The 22,390-nt window shown below is 39.2% G+C and overlaps 1 protein-coding gene across 1 annotated transcript in view; it reads left to right on the forward strand.

The window, feature by feature from the left end:
* LOC108935404 (centriolin-like) overlaps positions 1-22,390 on the forward strand; it is a 115,955-nt gene that overhangs the window by 1,552 nt on the left and 92,013 nt on the right. Inside the window, exons 3-6 of the mRNA XM_018753978.2 lie at positions 12,367-12,437; positions 18,048-18,183; positions 18,856-18,957; positions 19,142-19,276. Of these exons, the coding sequence (XP_018609494.2) occupies positions 12,367-12,437; positions 18,048-18,183; positions 18,856-18,957; positions 19,142-19,276 (444 nt within the window). The remainder of the gene's footprint in view (positions 1-12,366; positions 12,438-18,047; positions 18,184-18,855; positions 18,958-19,141; positions 19,277-22,390) is intronic.

A 22,390-nucleotide genomic window follows, 5' to 3' on the forward strand; every position in this document is an offset into this window, starting at 1 on the left:
ACACTCATTCATTTACATTTACATTTATTTATTTAGTAGACTCTTTTCTTCAAAGCAATTTCCAATGAGGGGGCGCAGTGGGTTTGACTGGGTCCTGCTCTCCAGTGGGTCTGGGGTTCAAGTCCTGTTTGGGGTGCCTTGCGACGGACTGGCATCCTGTCCTGGGTGTCGTCCCCCCCCCCCCCCCCAGCCTTACGCCCTGTTTTGCCAGGTTAGGATCCGGCTCCCCGCGACCCCACATGGGACAAGTGGTTTCAGACAATGTGTGTGTGTGTGTGTGTGTGTGTGTGTGTGAGAGAGAAAGTGACTTCCAATGGATACTATGTAGTGTTATCAGCCCAAACACCTTATTCACTAAGGTGACTTCCACTCCTAGATACACTTTTTACAATGGGTCACTCATCAATACATCAGTGAAACACTCTCTCTGTGTCACTCACACACCATGGGGCAACCTGAACAGCATGACTTTGGACTGTGGGAGGAAACCGGAGCACCTGGAGGAAACCCACGTAGACAGGGGCGGAACATGCAAACTCCACGCAGACTGAACCCATGTCCTCTCGCACCACCCAGGCACTGTGATGTAGCAGTGCTACTCGCTGTGCCACCAATAAGAGCATTTAAAAGTAATCAGTTCACTTGAAACACATGTAGAACACATTGAAAAGACTGGTGAAAACCATCTTGAACATGGTAAGAATGTGAAACCACCACATAGACTTGGATTGAAAGCAGACACGTTAGAGGAGCTGTGAGACTCCAGCACTTCCCGCTGCATCACCCTACCATCCTCTGAGCATGCATTAGACCCATATTGGTTTTTGTGGGGTTTTGAATGTAAGGAACACCCTCATATCCTCCCACCTACCAAAACAACTGTTGATGCTAGTCTCTCTTTTCTTTAAAAAAAAAAAAAAATTCTTAGCCTGTAGTGCATGTACATTTTTCCCCCCCAAAAATAATAAAATATCAAGCTAAAGTGGTAGGTGAATGGTTGCTTTCAGTCATAAATGTTCATTATGAGGGTACAGATAGCATGGGAAGCTTGAACAGTATGAATCTACGGTAAATCACAAGCTAGCTTTGAGTCATTTTACTTTTATCAGATGGCAAATTACATTACACTTCCATCTTCCTTCATAAGTCAAAATATCGGCCTTTAAATTCATGTTTAAAAGGCTTCTAATCATTTAAATTGTCATGTGAAATTATTTAGTTACATGGTGATATTCCGAGCTGTACATCAAAATAACTGTAACAAGGTTTAAGAAGTAGGGTTTGGATGATTGGCTTGGCACTTAATGAGGTTATGCCTTTTGGGTCTAGAGGGAACTTTCAAGGTAGCCGGATGATAGACAGTTGAACTTTCAGTTTACTGCTGTGCCTTCAAGTGTACAGGAAGATTTTTGAACAATTTAATTAAAAATATGCTTCCTAAAATTGCTTTGTTTTCAGGATATACTGTACCTTACAGAGTAAATGTCCTTTAATGTATAGAGCTTGGAAACATAAAAACATAGATATTAGACTGAAATGACCTCTTCCAGTTTCACAGTGCAGGCATCCCAGCTGTTAATGGTGGATGGTATGATCGTGCGTTCATGTATAATAATAATGATAATAATAATAATAGCATGTGGTTACAGATTAGGTAAAATGCCAGTTAATATGCAATATGGAGATATGCGACTACTTAGATTTAATCTGAGTCAAGAATACAAGATGTGATAAGGATTCATTTTGTCGTAAAACCTGCAATGAAAAAATGAGATGATTACATTTTGTTGTCTTTGTGTGGAATGCAATGGATAATGGCCTAAATAATTCACAATATATGGACTATGTTTCCTATCTTACATGTACCTTAGCTCATAATTTCATTAGTGCGTATTGGCATTTACAGAAATTATATATTTTTCTAAAGAATGAATTCATGATGATCATGCAATGTGTTTGCTGAAACTTGATTTTTGTATGCACTTATTACACACTCTTGTACAGCACCATAAATAAATGGCATTGAAGGGGAATGAAAAACGAAATTTTGGTTCAAAGAGCAAAGGATCCTGAAAAAGCAGCCAATGAGAAATTAGCCATTTCACAAATTGTCATGCGATGGTAAGCATTTTTAATTTTTTCCTATTTGTTTTTGGACAGATAATAGAAAAATGCTGCAGTTTAAGTCGACGCATTTTGCTTATTTATATGTTATACTGTACATACTACAGTTCCATCTTTAAAAAGAACACTAGTGGAATGAAAGGAACAGAACATGTATATTGGCATGGCCTCATGGTGCAGCAGTTCAAGCTGCTGTGGCTTAAAAAAAAAAATCATTTTTTTTTTAAACATTAGTTGGACATTTCTACAACAGATACCATTTTTCTTATGGCGCTGATATTTGTTTAGCTGAAAGATGCATTACCTTATGCTTTATGTTTTGTGGACCTCAAAAGGAGAATGTTTTACTTTTCTCCTTCAAGGTTCAGTTTTCAGTTTTAGGGCAGTTCGTCTCGCTGTGCTCTGACCTATACGGGCTCGACTGTTTTCAATGGGATTTTTTTCAGCACTTTCCTAGTGAGTTTACTGATCTTTTTATGCACTGCTTTTGAAGCTGATGATATTGGACAGTGAGTTACATTATTTATTTATGTAACTGGCACTTTTCTCCAAAACAGCTTTCAATGTTAAGCTACTTACAGCCATTTATACAACTGGGCAATTTTTAGTGGAGCAATTCAGGCCGAGAACTTTGATCGAAAGTACAACAGCGAGACATACAATTCGAAACTGGGTCCGTTGATGGCAAGGTTGTGAATCTGATCACTACACATCTGACTGCACCCATATTTCCTGTGAATTCCTGTTTAGGACTAGAAATGAAAAAGTATTTTGCTGTTTTTTGTGTTTATGGTTTTAAGATTTCTGCTGTGAGATAATATGCCTATTTTAAAGATTTAGACCTGCTACAATACAGGGAGTGATCAGCCTAATTGTTCATTGTGTATTCAACACATACTTCCGTGTTAGCTTGCTTATGATATAAAGAGTGTGATTTGTTTTGTAGATGACTGATCAATTATTAAAAAGCCATATTTAATTGTCACTTGGAGGTTATTGATGTTCAAGGTATAAATAAAGATGGTTTTAGAATTTCATGAAAGTGTTAGCACATATGTAATACACCCGGCTCAGTCAGTGCTTATAGTGAAATTACCAAAAAGTTCTCATTTTTATTAACAATGCAATACATGCGTAACAGCTAATAAAGGGTTCAAAGAAAAGCAAGTAGGTTTTACAGTCCAAAATAAATGAGTACATTATTGTATTACCCAGAGTTTAGTGGTTATTGCACTCTATTTTGATTCATTCATCACAGATGAAGTTTGTTTGCTAGGAACACTAGAATTAGATTGGCTTCAGCAATGGTTTTTGTCTGGTCAGAAGTGTACTACGCTGTCATCCCATGACTGTAGTAAGCATTATAATAATGACTTTAATTGGAAATGGATCTAATTGAGAGAGGATTAAAAACTACTTATGTATTTTCTGAAACTAAAAAGAATGCAATGGACTCTAATATGAGATCCTGATTTCTATAATAGAATGCTTGTAATTTATTTTTAAATTTCACTATTTTGAAAGTATGGGGGGCGCGGTGGCGCAGTGGGTTGGACCACAGTCCTGCTCTGCGGTGAGTCTGGGGTTCAAGTCCCGCTTGGGGTGCCTTGCGACGGACTGGCGTCCCGTCCTGGGTGCGTCCCCTTACGCCCTGTGTTACCGGGTAGGCTCCGGGACTCCGTATGGGACGAGCGGATCTGAAAATGTGTATGTGTGTGTTTTATAGGAGGTGATTTAGTGAAATTATTTGCCAGCTTTTAGTCTGCTTCTGTTATTTTAAATCTACTTCTGTGTTAGATTTAATGCAGTATTTTTGTAGTTTATTTGTAAATTGACAATGGCTTTCAGTGGATATCCTTTGTTTTTTTTTTTTGCTGTGAAGACTTCTCCAGTTTTTATTTTGTGTTCTTCTGAATTGGAATTTTAAGATCCTGGAAGACTGCAGGGCTGAATGGTGGTGCAGCAGGTAGTGCTGGTAAGTCACTGCTCCTGGGATAGGAGTTTGGGTGTCCGTTTGAGTCCGTCTCAGTCTGTCCAGGTTTTGGGTGTCCTTCCAATGTTCAGGTGACTTTCCTTTGGGTACTCCGCTTTCCACTCACAGTCCAGTAACATGTTTCTGGTGAATTGGTCACTCTAAACTGCCTGTAGTATGTAATACCCCTGTGATGGACTGGTGTCCTGTCCAGAGTGTGTCTTGCCTCATGCCCTGTTGCTCTGGGATTAGGATCCCGATGACCGCACTCCTGAATTGGTCATTGACAGATGACGGAAGGAGCTGTACAGCTTACATCTCACTTTAGGACCTGCTTAGCTCTGTTGGTTTGCTTCTGTAGTGAAAATTTTGTTTTGTGTTAATACCTGCAAAAAGGCAGTCCTGGACAAGCAAAGAGCTATGATGTAGACACAAGATTAAAGCCCTTAAGTTTTAGCTATAAGTACTGTCACACAGGATGAATTTTGAAAAGCATTTGGAACACCAGAAAAGATACCTAGAGCAGACTACGGAAAGTCCTCACAAGACATGAAATTTGACATTGCCATGCTGCTGAAGGTGGTCTCACAGTATCACCTCACTGATGGACTGGATATAGTAAGTTTCTGAACCGCTCGTCCCATACGGGGTCGCGGGGTTATAGTAAGTTATACCATGCAATTTTTTTCCCCCTTCTTCTTTTTTTTTTTTAATTATCAGTATTTACGTGAAACATTTGAGAAGCAGGAGGAAAATTCTGTTTTTCCACCCCTTGTTACATGGAGAACTAATGAAAAGTTTGAATACACTATAAGCCAAAGGTTTGAGTACAATTGCTGGAATCTTGTTTTCCCTTAAGGCATATCCAGTTAACAAGTTTGACCAGGAACCCTGCAGATGTGTCTTCCCAGCTCTTCTGCATCAGTTTGCAGAGATATAGGACACTTGTGTGTTGCGTTGCTTTCGCTCTTCTGACAGTTCATCCCATATGCGGTTTGAACAGATGATTGTGTGTGCTCACATTTTAGCCTGTCACTGTATAATGACAGTTTGCGCCAGTAGCTTTCACATGATCTGACTTGTCAAAAGGGCCTTTAAGCCTAGGTGACCAGAGGTCATCTTCACAATTGTTAAATCCCCATGTAACATCTGTCTGATCTGCATGCCAGCATTTAATAGCAACTGTAAGACCTGAGATAAGCTCATACGCTCCCACTTTTTCCATGTGACAGCAGTGGAGTGGTGCCAAATAAGTAGCTTAACAAGAATCAACCTGCGGCGGTTTCTATACCAGGGCAAGTTGCATGGCAGCGATGGTAGACTCCGCTGTACTGTGCCGTGCCGGCACTCCAGCGCGCAGTGTGGCATTAACGAGCCTGAGCGTTCGGCCCAGCGTGCACTCACCCTGGTTTGCAGCGCAGCCCTTGCTCAGCACCACAGCCTTGTGCCAGCCACGTCTTTGTAGACAGCCCGCAGAGTGTGAACAAAAACACTTTACACAATGGCATGCTATGAGCAGAATACAACTGTGTTGCAAGGAGAGTGTATTGGTGGATTTGGTCCCATAGGAGGCCCGGATGAGGTGAATGTGCCCGTGTGTGTGTTAATGAGTTCGTTTAGAGTGATAATTGATCAGCTTCATTACCATATTAACTCCCTAATCAAATGTCAGTGTTGTGGAGCTTTATAATAAATGCCCTGTTTGACTTTGGAAATAATGAACTAATTAGACTAATTAAAATCAATAGAGGTGTCAATACAAGGTTAGGACTGGGAATGTGGTCTCTATCCTGTGTTTAGAAAAAGTCAGCAGCTCAGTGAAAAAGGGATCTAACGCTGATTTATGAGCACTTGACGGTCGTTAGTTAGAATAAATAGCTTGTAGTAGCAGAGGCAGCATTATTCAAGTACAAGATACTAAGTGCATTGTAAGGTCAGCAATAAGGGCAAACTTACATATGTAGTTGTATGCCCTCGTAAACCCATGTTAATATATCAGACCAGGGATAGTGCAGAATGGCATGGTGTATCTGAGAACAGCACAATATGATTACAGTACATTCATGGCAAAACCCGAGTTGTTTCCAAATGGAAGTGAACGAGTTCTTTGTGGAATAGGCCAGTTTCAGTACATACAATTTGGGTAAACAAAAGTGCTTTTCACAACAGATGAATGGCTTACACAAATACACTGTTTGATGCACTGTTTGATACAGCCGTTGTCATAGCACATACATTTCAGCTACAAGTGGTGAAGGACTAATTTGCAAAGATTTTAAGAACTTGAACATTGAATGGGTGTAAGAAAATGCGTTTTGAGACCTTTTGTGAATGTCGGATGGCATTCAGCGCTTATGACGGAGCATTGGACTCAGAACTTGATTTTGGACCCCTTGTGACTGGGACAACTGAGCAACCAAAGATGGAGGGGCGCATTGGTTTTGCAGAATCTTAAGGAATGATCAGGTTGTGTAGGGATACACTGATGGTCTTGGTGGCGTTGAAGGTGAAGACTGGAAGATCAGACAGGAGGATGTTGCAATAGTCCAGGTAGGATATCGCCATGGCCTGAACCAAAAGCTGTCCAGAGTGTGGTGTGAGGTGCTGCAGATTCTGCACATTTGATGTGTTCATCTTTTCTTCAATTTATTTTAATATATTTTTAATTGTTGTTTAGATTTATTGTAATTTAGTTAAATTTTCCAACAAAGATTGTGAGGATTTGAGCAACATTCAGTGTCCGATTTTGTTGGAAAACATTACATTAGGTCAGCACAACCAAAGATGAATGTGGGACATTATGTAAATCAGTTGTTATTTCTGAAATCTAAAAGAGGTGAAATGCCGCCATCAGATGAGTGCTGCTTGTGACCCAAATTCGTATTCTGATTTGCGATGAAAGTATTGCTTAGATGAGCCCTTCCTTTCAGGGAGACTGAAAGGTCAAGAACTATTTGTGTAAGGTATTCCTTAGTTAAAATTTTCACTTTTTTTCCCCCTTTATCCTTCATATTTCAAAACAAGGTCTGTTTCTAGTCCTCGAAACAGAATGTCACCAGCCTTGCTGAAGCTGTCCCTGATTTGACAGTGAAGAGGTTGTTCAATGTCAGTGATTTTTTTTTTCTTTCTCCATTTTTTCAAAGATTATTAATGTTTATTAATTTCTTGCTTAATTGGAACTTTTATTCAGCGTGATGGTGTTTGACTCCTTTGCCCAGCAGGGTATTTGTACTGCATCAATTCAGTTTAAGTACCTTTATCAAGGGTACTACAGCAGCAGTACTACAGTGGCAGTGGGGAGTGGGACTTGAACTGGCACAAGTCAGAGTCCTTAAATATTACACTGCTTTCTGTCCCTAGTTATGTACAGCTCTTGCTTTAACCTTGCAAAATTAAACTGACATGTAATTCTTGTGGTTCTTTTTCTAAAATTGCAGTGGCTCAAGGTGGTGGCTTGAGAATGAAAATATTATATTATGTTATTGTCCCCATTGCAGACGTGTTATTTCCTGAGTTATACTAAATTACTGCATCTTTCCAAAACATTTTGTTCAGGATTTGCTCTAGAGCAGAGGTTTTTAATCTTGTCTGGAAATCAGATCCCTTTAAGAATGGGTCTGATGAAAACAAAGTAACCCCATAGACAAAGCTGTCCATAAATAAATTCAGAGAAACTGTTGCAGTGAAATGAAATGAAAAATGATTACCTTTGCATAGAATTATCTTATAGGTGACAGTCGCATAGTAGTATTATAATCTCAGGGCCTCAGGTGAAGAATTCCTGATCCAGAGGACGATTGGAACTGTGATGCACTTTAAATCCCACATAGCCCCCCCATATTTTAGTATTGTTAATATTTAAAGTAATCTTAACAAAAAGTAATTTTTTTTGTGAACAAAGCAGCTCTGTGTTCTACATCAGCACAGCCTTGGCAAGGTTTGTCCGTAGGGCGTCGCTTTTGTATATGGCTGTTGACCATTACTGTAATAGTTTTTTGCTGCCTCACCCCCCCCCCCCCCCCCTTGCTTTGATGATTGAGTTGCGTTCGTGCACGCTTTAGTCATTCCTCTTACAAATTAGTTTACTGTGGCCATAACCTTCAAAATGCTCATTACCATAAATTGCATGCGTTTTCATAAACCCTGAAAGCAACATTGACTGATCACAAATGGGACCTTATATAGGACGTTCAGAAACCTGCACATAAATTGCAGCCTCTATTTCTTATTCTTTGTTAATCAACTAATGTGTTTTATTTGTGCACACATATACAGTATATTTATTTATGTATAGTCATATTTGCCCTTATAGAGCAATGTTCATATGTAAAAGGCAGAAGCAGGCCCTCTGTTTTTTCTAACGGAATTTATACTAAATTAACTTCTTCTTGGCATAGTTCAACTATTTTATCATAAATCACAATTTAATTTTGTGGATTAATTACAGTGTATCTTTTGTTATACCAGATACTTTTACACCAATCTTGACAGTAAAATTCTTCATAATCTACTGAAAACTAGTTTTTAAAATTATATGTATAATTTTTTTAACTTTTTTCTTTCTGTTTTGTCATTAATATGTGATAACCAAACCTGGATTTAATGTGCCGGGTGAATTCAACTTCTGTTTGAGTCTTTGAATTGCGTTTCTAGATAGGAGCAGGATCTGAAAAACTTTCTGTTTTATGCTTGATTCTATAAAGAGGGAAGCCATTTGCTGTGAACTATGTCATCCTTAATACTATCACAAAATTAATGTATTATGCATTCATTCTGTATTCATTCTTGCAAAGTTTGCCACCTTTTGTGCACATGTAAGAACCGTACAGTTGTTTTGATGAGTACATTTGAAATCATTGTATGTGCAGTTATATTTCAGGCCACATATTTTTGTGACAAAAAATGGCTTTACTATCAATAATCTTATGCATGTGAAAATTTAGCTTGAGGTTCAAACAAAACTGAATTTATTTTGCATTTGTTTTTTCATTGTGATGGTTATGTTTTCTGTGGCATCACATTACAGGCACCTTCCAAGTCAACTGATCAACGTTGCATTTAGTGTTTTTGGCGAGTACGCTGTAGCTCGGTGTTGATGTCTGCTTCTGTTGTTTTTCGCTCGTCATCTAATTCCCCTCAATGCATTCTGCTGTTGAAACTGCTAGCCCCTTTCAGGAATAATAATAACTGTGCAGGCTGAATGAGCAGGTTTCCTACAGCTCATTCGTCTCTGTTAATTGGCTTCTCACCCAGCCCTTCTCTTCCCGCAAACACACGCACTCACACACCTTTTATTGGATTTCTTTTTCAATCTTATTTGTATTAAACACCCAGAGAATGCCACATGTGGACAGTAGTCTTGAGTGGTACATAGACCTATGGAATGCATTCATAAATGAATTTCCAGTTGCTAAAAGATTGATAAAAGCATTATGTTGCATGAAAGCAGTTTGTTGAAACAATAATTGTATATTGTAGAATATAGTAGCAGTCTATTACTGCATAGATAAATAAGTAAAGGAATAAATTATTCTTGTTTATGCTATTCACAAAGGTGATGTGCAGTGTTTATATACTAAACTACTTGAATGATTTATCCATTTATGCAGCTGGGTAATTTTTACTGGAGCAAATTAAAGTAAGTATCTTGATAAGGGTACTACAACAGGAGCCTAGATTCACATTTATTCATTTAACAGATGCTTTTCTCCAAAGTGATCTACATCTCATAAAAAATACAGTTTAGGCATTACATTAGGAGAAAGAGACATAGCTTCAGGTGTGACTCTTAAGTACAGTTAGTTTCCTCCATCATATGCACCAACGTTCATCACACAAATAGTTGCATAAAACTTTACCAGAATATCGTCGATTCCTAATCACCTTCCCAGTAGTTTTGAGATACATATAAACATATACGTTACATTGCAGGAGTGGCTCTGTAAAGAATTGATCCGAGCATGATCACGAACATTTCTACCTTACATGAGCTTAAGAGATCATTGGCGAAGTGAGTCCAGAAGAGATGAGATTTCAAGGTAGTGATACTACCCACTATGCCCCCGCTGCATTTGTTACTTTTACTGTACAACATTTTAATAACATTTTTAGTCCTGTAAATAAATGTGTGTGTTTGTGTGTATACTGTAGATAAACAAACAGACTTATGCTTAAAAGCTGTCTGCCCAGGTTTGCTATGTGGATATGATAAAGCAAAAGATGTTAAATAATGAATGGTCTTATGGAAGAAAAGAAAGCTGAGTGGAAGTCCACTGGATTGGTAGCAAGCTCTAGGTTTGAACTGTAGAAGAAAGTCTGTTGCTTAAAGGTGAATTGACAATGTACAGCATGTCCTACACAGAAATACCCAAGGTACAGTATAATATGAATTAGTTTTTTTCTACTTACTGTAGGACTGCTGCATTTCAGAAATCTTTTAAATGGCACTAAAAGCAACTGAAAGAATCACAGCAAAGAAAGCCTTCATTGTAGGATAATGCATAAAATGCTTAGTTTCTTTTAGCACATAGCAGTTTCTTATCAAAGTGTACTGCGGGTTATACCAGAGATGCACTCAGAGCTAGTTTTTTATGGGTCTTGCTGTTCAAAAAATGGACTGGCTTTCTACTAGTCTTGGACAGCGGAAAGGCAGCAGACAAGCGGTAAACCCTGAACTGCTGAGCAGCTGGGGGGGGGGGGGATCGGAAACGTACTTGGCTTAAAGGGCATCTGAGACGGGTCATGAAGAAAAATAGCCTTGATACCGCCGTGAGTTGACCTGTGAGTAATTAACGTCCACATTGATTTCCTTTTCCCCGAGTGACCCCTATCACCATTTGCTTCAGATGCACTGTTCACCATATATCAATGGTGCAACCATTCCCAGGACTAAATCTTTACACATGCAAAGATGGCAAAAGGACAGAAATGTTGTAGAACTACTGTCTGACCTATATATGCCAATATCCTCTTTAAAAATGTGAAAGGTACAGTAGGCTGAATGCATGTTGATGCCAGAAAGTAAATTATTTGATTGTTTCTGTTAGTAGTGTCAACAAATTTAAAAAAAAAAAAAAAAAAAATTGCTTTGTGTCTGTTTCTGTTTTATTCTTCACACACACACACACTCTCTCTCTCTCTCTCTCTCTCTCTCTCACACACACACACTTTGGTACTCCCTGCTTTCTGATCCTAAAGCTTTCAAGGTATGTGTTTTTTCCTTCTTCCTGGACTTGTATGAAGTTGACACCTCCTCATTGGCTTGCAGTGTCAGTGGGAGCCATTGATCAGAGGCCTGAGGGTTCCCTGCTGCTCTGCCAGAGAGAGCTCCTGGTGTGCGGAGGCTCTCCCGGATGCGCCCTTCTAAAGGCACTCTTTATGTCTTTGTTGTTTGTTGGTTGAGTGTTCTGGTTGTGCAACTGGACCTGCGACCGGAAAGGTTGCAGGTTCAGATCCTTGGAGGGGAGCTGTGGTTATATCTCTTGAGAAAGTCATTTGACCCAAATTGCTTACCAGAGAAAAAAATAACCCAACTATATATAAAACAAGGTGTACATATAAGGTTTGGGAAGATTCTTGTTTAAAATATATAAGTTCAACTCATTTTACATGGAGCATGGTAAAGTGGTATTAAAAGTTCATAATAATACTTTATTAATGATTTGACCAAGAGGCTGCATGGTGGCACAGTGAATAGTTATTGCCTTAGAGTGTATGGGCAGTGTGAGAGGACCTGGGTTTTATCCCTGCTCAGTCTGTGTAGAGTGTTCATGTTCTCCCCGTGTTTGCATGGGTTTCTTCAGGGTACTCCAGTTTCCTTCCACAATCCAAAGATATGTACTCACGTGATTGGGTGACTAAATTGCCAATAGTCCGTGTGTGTGTGCGTGTGCGTGTGAGAGAGAGAAAGTGTGTCCACAAGTATATAGATGAGTGACTCACTGTAGGTAGTGCGTTTAGCATTGTAAGCCACCTTGGGAAAAGATGAGCTCTATACTTAAAGATGGACCATACTACTTAGTGTTCAACTGAATTTGTTTTGGAGAAAAGGGTTTGCTAAATGAACAAATGTAATAGAAAGTGCTTCATACCCTGCTGTAAAAATAATCCTTAGTTCCGCATCAATAATCAAATAATTAAAATGTTATTACAGACAAAATGATGGCAATGCTGCATACTTTCTACTATTTCTGTCGCTGTCTTGTTCTGTTTAAAACCACTGCATTTTGGATAGCAGCAGGACACTAACGTCATGTTTCTTTGTGCCAAAGGTTTTTGGGATCAACCTCAGGACTATTCCAGTGGAGCAGACTGTGGGCCCTTCCAATGCTAACCAACAGCTGTAAGTGAAACAGTGTAAAATATGCACACATTTATGTGACATTCTTACGCATTGTGATGTGTCCTTTCACTATGGTGATTACATGGCTGTATGACTTACTTTGGATTTTGTCTTTCTTCTTTAATGATTTCTGCATTCTAATAAAGCTAGACACTAACCCGGGTTTGTCTTAACTTGTTTAGTTTGTCTTCTCGTATGTCTGTTCAGCATTTTTATAGCTGTTATCTGTCAGTAGAGAAGTTGTCTCAGCTTAAGAGAGAAAAGAAGTGTGAGTCCCTCCCACATGGTGCTAATGAGAGAGAGTGCTGTACTTCTCATCTCACCTGAGGGACGTGGACGTTCCTTTGGGATGATGTGCTCAAATCGAGAGGCGCTACAATATGGGCTTGATACAGATCTTACAAAATATGCAGGAACTTGCAATTTTTTTGCATGTCCCTTGTTTTTTAAGCCTGTTATTCTCAAGAGATTGCACTCTCAAAAATAAGAAAATAAATAAACAAATGTTGCGATGAAATTTAACATTGTGGATATAAAACATAGTCAGCACCCTGCCACTAGTGTCGACATTAAAAGGAACAGATTGAAATTGTCCCCAGGGGTGAAATCACTGTGGTTTGCGATGGTGCTTGAGTTTTTTTTCTTATTTTCTTTTTTGTTTTTTTAAATATATAAATCTGTTAAAATAAGTACATATTACCATTTTATTAATTTAGAAACTTCTCATAATACACTTTCATTGTCTGCAGGACAGATTCTATTGAGCTAAATTCTCCTTGTTAAGTGTTGAAGTTGCAGAGAAATCTTTAGAAAACAGTAATTTATGCTATATGCTATAAAGTAGATGGCTTTCCTACGCAAGAGAAATGTTATCACAATTTGGAACTTTTTAAAATTTTTGCTACAAGTTCAGGTAAAAATAGCAGGTGGAACAGCAAGTGGCACTGTGCTAAAGAGCTGCTGCCTTTGGATTCAGAGGCAACAGGATTGAATCACACCTCTTCCTGCAGTACATCTTAGCTGACATTATACACACCTGTCCAGCTGTATAAATAATTGTAAGAAGTTTGTAAGTCACTTTGGAGAGTAGTGTCTGCTAAATCAATAAATGTAAATGTAAAAATGGAACTAATCATTTTAATAACTATTTAATAAATGATGACTTCACACATTTTAAAGGGGAAAACTAGAAATAATTTTCCTAGGTATTTTCAAATGTGAAAAGTCCTTATCTAACATGTTTAGTTTGACATTATTTGAATTCTTTTAATGAATTGAGGCAACAGCACAGTCTACGTTATATTACATTTAGTTTTCTCTAAAGCGACTCATAATGTCAAGCTTCTTGCATTAATTTACCCATTGATATAGCTGGGCAATTTAGAGTAACTGTCTTGCTTAAGGGTACTACAGTTGGAGGTGGGATTCAAACCCGCTACCTCTGGGTCCAAAGGCAGCAGCACTAACCACTACGCTACCAGGTACCCTGGAATATTTAATAGAATATTCTAATAAAACTGTAAATTAAAAAAGGCCTGCTCAGTGGTCTTCCAGCTCAAGGGTTAATAAAAAGTTGTCAAAGTCAACAGAAAGTGCAGCCTAGTTGCATGGAGCATTGCATACATGTGGGTCAATTACATTTACTAGGCTTTATGTTGGCCAATCCCACTTAGAAATAATGTTATTCATTAAGCTTTTCCATTAATTTTAAAATATTTCATGTTTTAAAATATTTTTTTTTTTGGAAAACTGTAGCAAATCTTAAATGATTGTGATTAATGACCATGGATCTTTTTTTTGGCTTTCCTGCATGTTTTCATATACATACATAATACTCTGTCTAGAATGCATGATGTAAAAAAAAAAAACAAAACAAAAAAAAGGTCAATTTGAGTGGTTTTATCTTAGTGTTCTGGGTTAGGATGTGCTTCTGAATTATTAATTCATGACAAATTCTGGAGTCCATGTTAGTATTTCTTATTTATAACATGCATTACTCTTTTATTAACTGGTGAGTTGCATTCACTTAAAACGTTCATATATAGAATTTGTATACTTTACATTTTACATATTGAATATATAACATTAACTATATTATAATTGTCACCTAAATGATCTGTTTAAAAAAGAAAATGTATGAGTTCGATTAAAAAAAAAAAAAAAAAAAAACATTATACATGGACAGCTGGTTAAATACTTGCAATGCAATGCTTTTATAAAATATGTATGTGATCTGCAAAAGTATTAAATGAAATATATATTTATGCTTGTTAAGTACAGAAAAAACTGCGGTGGATCTGTTAGGCACAGTTGGGATAAGAATTTGTATTGTAATGCTTTGCGATAGAGTATCCTGCGTGGGTGGGATCGAAACACATGATTACTGCACCAGAAATATTGTATATGCTTACCTGTTGATCGCTGTTTGTTTGACCTGTGGCGAATATGGAGGGAAATGTCCTTGGGCAGGCTGCACGGACAGCGATGAGTTATGGACAGAGACCAGTGAATAAATGGACGTAACAGTGTGGCCGCCACGCTCGGGGCTTCCCGCGTGCCCTGCGCATCGGACCAGGCTCTTTCTGTTTTCATCAGAAGCAACGGACTCTATGGGTGGGAAGTGGCTGGCACTGCCAGTGAACGCTAGGGCCCCCCTCCTCCTTTCCCCCGTCTCTCACCCCCCCCAACCCCGCGCTTCTGAAGTCCTCCCCAGCTGGAAAGTTTTGACATCTGCTGGTCCGGGACACGGCTGAGCAGCTGTCAGCAGCAGGGTAGCTGCTCTCAGTGGCAGTTGGCGGGATGGCGGAGTGCCAGCTTGTACCATCTGCACGCCTGACATTTCCCTCTAATTAACAGAGGGGTTAATTGTTCTGGCAGGCTCAATGTAGTGTCTAACATTGCCCAGGGGAGACGTGTACAAGTGGCGCAGTGGCGAGGTGCTACGACGGCGTGGTTAATGCCGCTGTTGTCACACAATGGTTAACAGCCAACGATGGTTACACTAGCAGGGTGCACACAATAAGGCCGAGGTGTGTGTGTGTGTTTTTTTTTTTTTTTTTTTTTTCCCTTCTTCCCCCACCCTCTGATGAATTATGCCAAGCTGCTGTAATGATGTAGAAAGAATTGGGTTTAGAAAGGCAAAGACCACTGCCTGGGGGCAGTTGGGAGGGAACAATTTGCATGTTATTACTGCATATTCATAACTAATTGTGTTAGGCTTTGCTAATAGAGCAGAATGACAGTATGAAAAATCGGGCAGCCGTTTTATAGCCAACAAAGCAGGCAGCTTTTCCCCCTCTCTCCAACCATGTGAATGCTGAATGATCATTAAGACACTTACTTGCTAAATATAACAGGTCCCACCATTTGTCAGCCTGACATAATATAATTTATAAAGTGTTCTAATTTTATCTTAGTGCAGGGGCTTCATTTTATACTACAAAACTGATGACTGTTGGAAAATGAGCCTATGTATTAACTTATAAAATGGGTGGGAGACAAATAAATAATTTATATACACACACACAGCAGTATCATTTAAACATGAGCATTAAGATTGCCTGGCACTGGACATAAAAAGTAGCATTTAATGTATTTGTCTGTTTGAAAAATTAAGGCTATTTTACTGTAATAGAAATATTCCAGGCAACTAGCTTGGGATTAATATTTTGTATGAAGAAAAGGCAGGTGCTGAATATTGTCTTTGAGATTTTTTTCCCCAACTGTAATTATTCAGATTTTTTTTCCCCACCAATTGCATTTGTTTTGGTTGCATATGCATGGGATGACAAAATTGTTAACTGTGTGTTATCCTAGTGTGTGACGTGGCCCAACAGCAATGTGGTGACATTTGGGGTGTTCAGGCTGGTGGGGAGTGATCTGTAGTGAAGGGATGTATGGAGTCCCTCTTTTCGGCAGTTGCCAATTGGCTCTTGGGATGAAGAGTGGAGTCCCGCATCCAGCAGAACGTGCCTGTCTGCACTGGTGAGGGCAGCGGTTGATGCTTTATAGCAGGAGGTTGCGGTGCCCGGTGTACCGGAATTCAGGCCCGGTGCTACATTTAAGTGCTGCCTTCAGTTCTAGCTGAGCTCACAACTAACAGGAGTGACTTACTGGGTCCTTGATCACATTGTGCTTATAATTTTGCCTTGTTGACATTTCCCAAAACTTCCCCAGGGGTCTCTATTGATGAGACAGTTTTTTTTTTTTCTTTTTCTTTTTTGAAAGTTTCATACCCAATCATTTAATTACGTGACAAACAAACAAGCACCTCAATGATTGCTAATTTTTCGTACTAATCCTAGAATTGAGTGAGTAAATAAAACTATATTTAAATTTAATTTCTAACACCGGAATTACACCTGCTATGTGGCACTGAAGAGGTGGTAATTAGGCCATTATTTTTTAAGAAGCCCATCAAACTTGATGTTTTGGGATTCAGAGGTTTTTTCTGTTTGTGTTTTTTTTTTTTTTTTTTGTTTATGTCGTAAACCCTGAACGACTCACTATTATGTATATGAGTTGTTAATTAACTGTTCTTGATTATCAGTTTGAAAGAATGAGCCCGTTGCTGTGAGAATAGCAGAAACAACTAAAAATACTGCCAGATGCATCTGTTTGACAACTGTCTGTCAGAATTCACTACATTAGTAATTGGGAATCTTGATTCTAAATATCTCGACGCATGTCACACTAGTTAGCGAGGCTGTGTTGTCTTTGCTGTGCCAAAATGTCTACAAAATTATCCGTGGGACTGAGACAGCTGCAGACTCCCCTAAGCCATTGCCACTTTTACCCTGTTCAGCTTGGTAACCCTGTCAGAGGCTCTTCTTTCCCAAGATCCCAGATCTGTCCAATTCTCCTCCTCGCATCCAGCCCCTGTCTTCTCTGATAAGGGGTGGGGGAGTGTGTCCCTCAGAGTGATCACTCTTCGTGTGTGTGTGTGTGTGTGTGTTTTCACGCTTGCTTGTGTTGCTGCCCGTGGACATGGCTTTTAGACATCTGCGTATAAATGAATGATTTGCTACCTGGATTTTTTGGATTGTTCTTATTTTTTTTTTTTTTTTTTTGCTGCTTGTTTCATGTTTTAAAGGGAAGTCAGTAAATAATTTCTTTGGCCTTATTGTTTTTTATTTGTTGGACTTATTTATCAATGCTTTTTTTCTGGGTACTGCTAATTCCTTTGTAAACCACTGCTATGAAACAATTAAAAACCATTTAATAGAGTAAGTGGATCACTTTAATCTCCCAAAGGGGAGCTGTGGTCGACGTAACACTGCATTTATAAGTGTTTATTTTTGTTTGTGCAAGCGTGTCTTCCTGCATGTGATTGTGTGCTAGTATTTTTATGTTATATAACTATAACAATTAAATATGCAACCACTCAGTTTCTGAAGCTCACTTCCACTGTGTTGTATTTTTTTTTTTTTTTTTTTTTTTTTTTGTCATATTCAATACTGTATTATTATTTATTGCTTTGCTCACAGTATTTTATATTAAGTCCAAAGCCACTAGTTGCTGATTTGTGATATTTGATTTCGGACATACCGTATTGGTTTTAAAGGTATTCCTTTTGAAGTTGTTAACATTCTACCGGTATCTTCCCTGCAGCCCAAAGCCAGCGGACAATATGAAGCCACATGTCGATGATCTTAGGGTCCATCTGAAGGCCAAGGATGGGATTATTCATGATCTGGGAAAGGAAATTAAGAAGAACTTGCTAGAAACTACACAGAACAGGAAAGAGGTATACAGTTTTTTTTTTTTTTCCCTTCTTCTCCTCCCTCACCCTCATTCTTGATTACATGGAAACCGCTTTGTTTTTTAGCTGCAGTCGAATTTTATGATATTGCTTACTGCTTGTGCCGTAAGCTGCACATGTGTTGTGCATTAAACAATATTCTCTGCATGTGTCTGGGTTGTAACCATTTCTGCCCCGGAGGTTTGAAATAGCAATTCATTTGAAACGAAGTTTTATGGCTCCTCACACCTCCTTATGAAGTGTCACAGAATTAAAAACACTGCTGTTTTATTGTTTGTGGGTTATGCCATTACAAATTAAGTAGATGCCTGTGGTAAGCCTTTATCGTATCTTTAAGGTTGGGTTTCTTTATTTCTTATTTTTGTTTTTTTTTTTTTGCTTTTCCTCATCATGACATATTTAGGGAGACGTTTGTCTATTGGAAGCCCTTAATTTTTTTAAAAATAGAAAAGTTAAATAAAAAAACTTGGGAATGATGTTACTGGAAGACTGATGGCAAATGGCCTTGGGATAATTTCATCTTAATTTTTAAAAGTTCTTTTTTGAAATTTGAATTGCCAAATGTTCAGAATTTCTATTTTTTTGAGTCATCTTTCCAAAACTGCACATAACTTAAAAATTTTTCAGAGAAATATCCATACTCTTCGGTGTTTACAGATGGACAAAGTGTCCCAGACAGCAGACAGAGACATCACCATGATGAGGATGCGAGCAAAACTTCAAGTACCTCAGGGCGAAGCGAGAGATTCTCAGAACCAGGTGATTATCTAACAGGGAATGTAAGTGGAAATTAACAGCCAATGAGGCCTTTGATTTGCCACACAATTCATATCAGAAGATAGCGGTCCAGATGTCCTTTGTATCTTCCGCACACTATTGAGGTTTTCCTTTTTGGTAGTTGAGACGAAACACATTTTGGTACCTTTTCTCATTGTCGGAGAAGAGAAAGAAGGGTGCTGAGCTGCAGGAGCTGATCAGAAAGTTAAAAGACGAAGTGGCAGCCAAGGACGTCCAGAGTACAGCTGTCCTCAAGTCCATGCGAGAGCTGGAGGAGAGAGCTGCCCAACTCTCGGCAGAGGTTAGTCAAAGAGAGCCGTCTCGTGCTCCTCTTGTCTAGTTACTTCTGTTCGTGACATGCTGGGGTGTGGGGGCACTGTTCCAGTACGGTCCCTTTTCTCGTTTTGGATACATACGACACTGGAGGCACTGCCAGCTGCTCACCTGTACTGGCAGGAATATCAGGCTAATAGTCCCTGTGTCAGGGATTCAGTTGTTATTCTGACTGGCTGAGTGTGCTGCTGATCACACTTGCGTGTGATGACTTGTGTTTCAGTCACAGTTTGGGTGTTAATGAAAATAGCAGATGGGCTCTTTGGAGTTGGGTAACTGCAGTTTAATGCAAACGTGCACAATAATTTAGAAAGCTTTCTGTTTGGATCCAGTACCTTGCATCGTAGTTGTGCAATTTTAACACTTGTTGTAGGTTATGATACACAAAATAAATTAAATTTTTTGAAGGAGTGATTTATGTCAGATACATTTTTGTAAACTTTTACCGGGATGACACAGTGGTACCCTGGACTGTTTGTGCAAAGTTTGTGTGTTCTCCCTGTGTTTGTGTGGCTTCCTCCAGATGCTCTGCTTTCCTCCCAAAGTCCAGATACGTGCGTGTCAGATGACCTGGTGACTCTAAATTACCATTGAGTGTGTTACAGGGCATGAAGGTCTGTGTTATTGTGCAGCAACGGACTGGCATGCCATCCATTGTGTACCCTGCCTCACACCCTATGTTTCCGAGATAAGCTCCTGATCACCGTGACCTTGCACTGGACAAGCTGTTGATGAGCATGGAAAATAATAACAGCAGCAGTGTGTAAATATTAAATGATAAGGACAGTGCTGACATGAGATAACTGATGATTTAACAGCAAAAGTTACCTTTGGTTGTATTCATTGTGTTTCTCAAGATTCTAGAATTAGTTTTATTTAGTTATTGGAGAAACAAGTAACTAGAACATACTATTTCTTGGAGTTTGTGTATGTTAACATTATAGGGTGACTTGTCTTGCATAAATGTGCCGAGTAAAGAACAGTAACAGTATTACAAAATCAGACACATTAAAGTGCAGCTGTGCTCAAGTAATACAACAATTCTACCACTTATTTTGTAAATTAGTATATGAAACAGTTTGAAAGCATTGTTTAAAACAGTTTCTGAAAACAGTTTTGCTTATGTGCCATTTTACTGCATTGCATGTCATAATTTATTTTTATCCAGATAAATGAACAGCTGTAAATGGTAAAATCATAAAAACGAAATAGACTCAGTTTCGTCTTCATTCGATTCCTGCCCGACCCTTTATAATTCCATGTTCCTGCTCTGTCATATGGGTGCTCATCACCACATCTGTGTTTATCTTCAGTTTTCTGCAACTTGTCTGGATGTTAACGTGAAGACCTCACTCCTCCTAAATTTTTCATTTCTCTATGCTTCTAATTAATTAATGCTCATTTATAAAGGGGAGATGAATAATTTATTAGCTGTAGCCGCTGGCCTCGGCGGAAACGTTTCATGTAGGTAGCTGTAACAGTATTTAAAAAAATGCACAATTCTGCTAGTGGTGAAGGATCAAACGTAGCCTTCCCGCGGACTTGTTGGATGAAGGCTCGCACCGCACATTGCTCAGCTGGCACAAACCCGCAGCTCCGTTCAGAGCGGCATGGCGGTAATGAGGCTGAAGAGGCCTCGTTTAAAACACCCAGCTGATTGCTGGCATCTGTTTTGGAGAGTTCATAAACGTTTGTTAATTGTTTCTTCACGCGGCCTCCATCTGGTTCAGTGATTTCCATTGAATCGGTGCCAGCTACAGAACTGAGCAAATTGAATAAACAGCACTTATCCTTATCAGGGAGCTTAATTAAACATGCAGATTTCGCAAATAATATCGTTATCCTCAGCCGAGTGTCAAGCTCCCTTGAAAGCGCATTGTGTTCGGGCTGCACGTGCGTTCGGATCAAAGGAGAGAAATTAGCATATATTTGTTAACATGCCAAGGATGGGAAGGTGAAGCCGCAGGAGTGGATTTTATCTGTGTGTCGATTCACACTGCTTGTATTTCACAGGGAACCCTCTGAGATGTACCTAATCTGGGCACCCTGTCAGTGCTTTTCAAAGCTCATTAAAAATTCACATTTCATTCTTAGGTCATTACACGATGTCCATTCTAACTCAACAGTGCACCGGAGCAGTTTTACCGTGAACTTCCCCCTCTGAGGACTATTTGACACTATTTTACCATCTTGAACAATGTTCATTAACTAGTAAAGCTGTGACTTACGTGAATTGTGAGTTCTTGGTGAAAAACGGAAATACATTTTAATTAAGTTTTTCCTTTAAAGCAAGTGTACGTACACTGACGCGGTAATTGGGCCTGTTTCGTTAATTTGGTTTACAGTTGCAACCCCCCCCCCCCCCCCCCCCCCATGTACTGCTGTTCCTTAGAATGCCTTCAACACATGACAGTCAGGTCAATAATTATATAGATTTAAATTTATTCATTTAGCTGACTGTTTTTAAAAGTGTAGCTTACAACGTTAAAGTACTTACAACTATTTACCCATTTGTACAGCTGGGTAATTTTACTGGAGCAATTTAGGGTAAGTTCCTTGCTTGAGGGTACTACCCTTGGAGGTTAGGGTCAAACTTGCAGCCTTTGGGTGCGAAGACAGCAGCTCTAACCACTGCGCTACGAGCTGCCCCTATTTAAGGGACTGCAAATTATAAAAACATGATGAAATATATTCACGAGGGCAGCAGGTGTTGTAGTGGTTTGGGTGTCATCTTGTTCACAAAGGACCAAGGTTTAAATCCCACTTCCTGCTGTAGTACCCTTGAGGAAGGTACTTACCCTGAATTAACACAGTAAAAATTACCCAACTGTATAAATGGGTAAAACACTGTAAAGCAAACAGAATGCAGTAGTGTTACTCGGGCATTTATGAAGTACCTTGTCTGTGAGCCTGGCACTATGATATCAAGGGCTGTTCCTCCTCCCACGGGTGCCATTGTGTTTATAATTAATGAGCAATGGCGCATCTTCTGATGCGCCAACAGGTGGTGGTGACGTTTGTTGGCAGGCCTGTGCCTCGGAAAACGGGGGCCTCCTCATCTGGCAGCACGTGGCCCCTTTCC

Source organism: Scleropages formosus, chromosome 9, assembly GCF_900964775.1.
Source record: "Scleropages formosus chromosome 9, fSclFor1.1, whole genome shotgun sequence".
Classification (NCBI taxonomy): Eukaryota; Metazoa; Chordata; class Actinopteri; order Osteoglossiformes; family Osteoglossidae; genus Scleropages; species Scleropages formosus.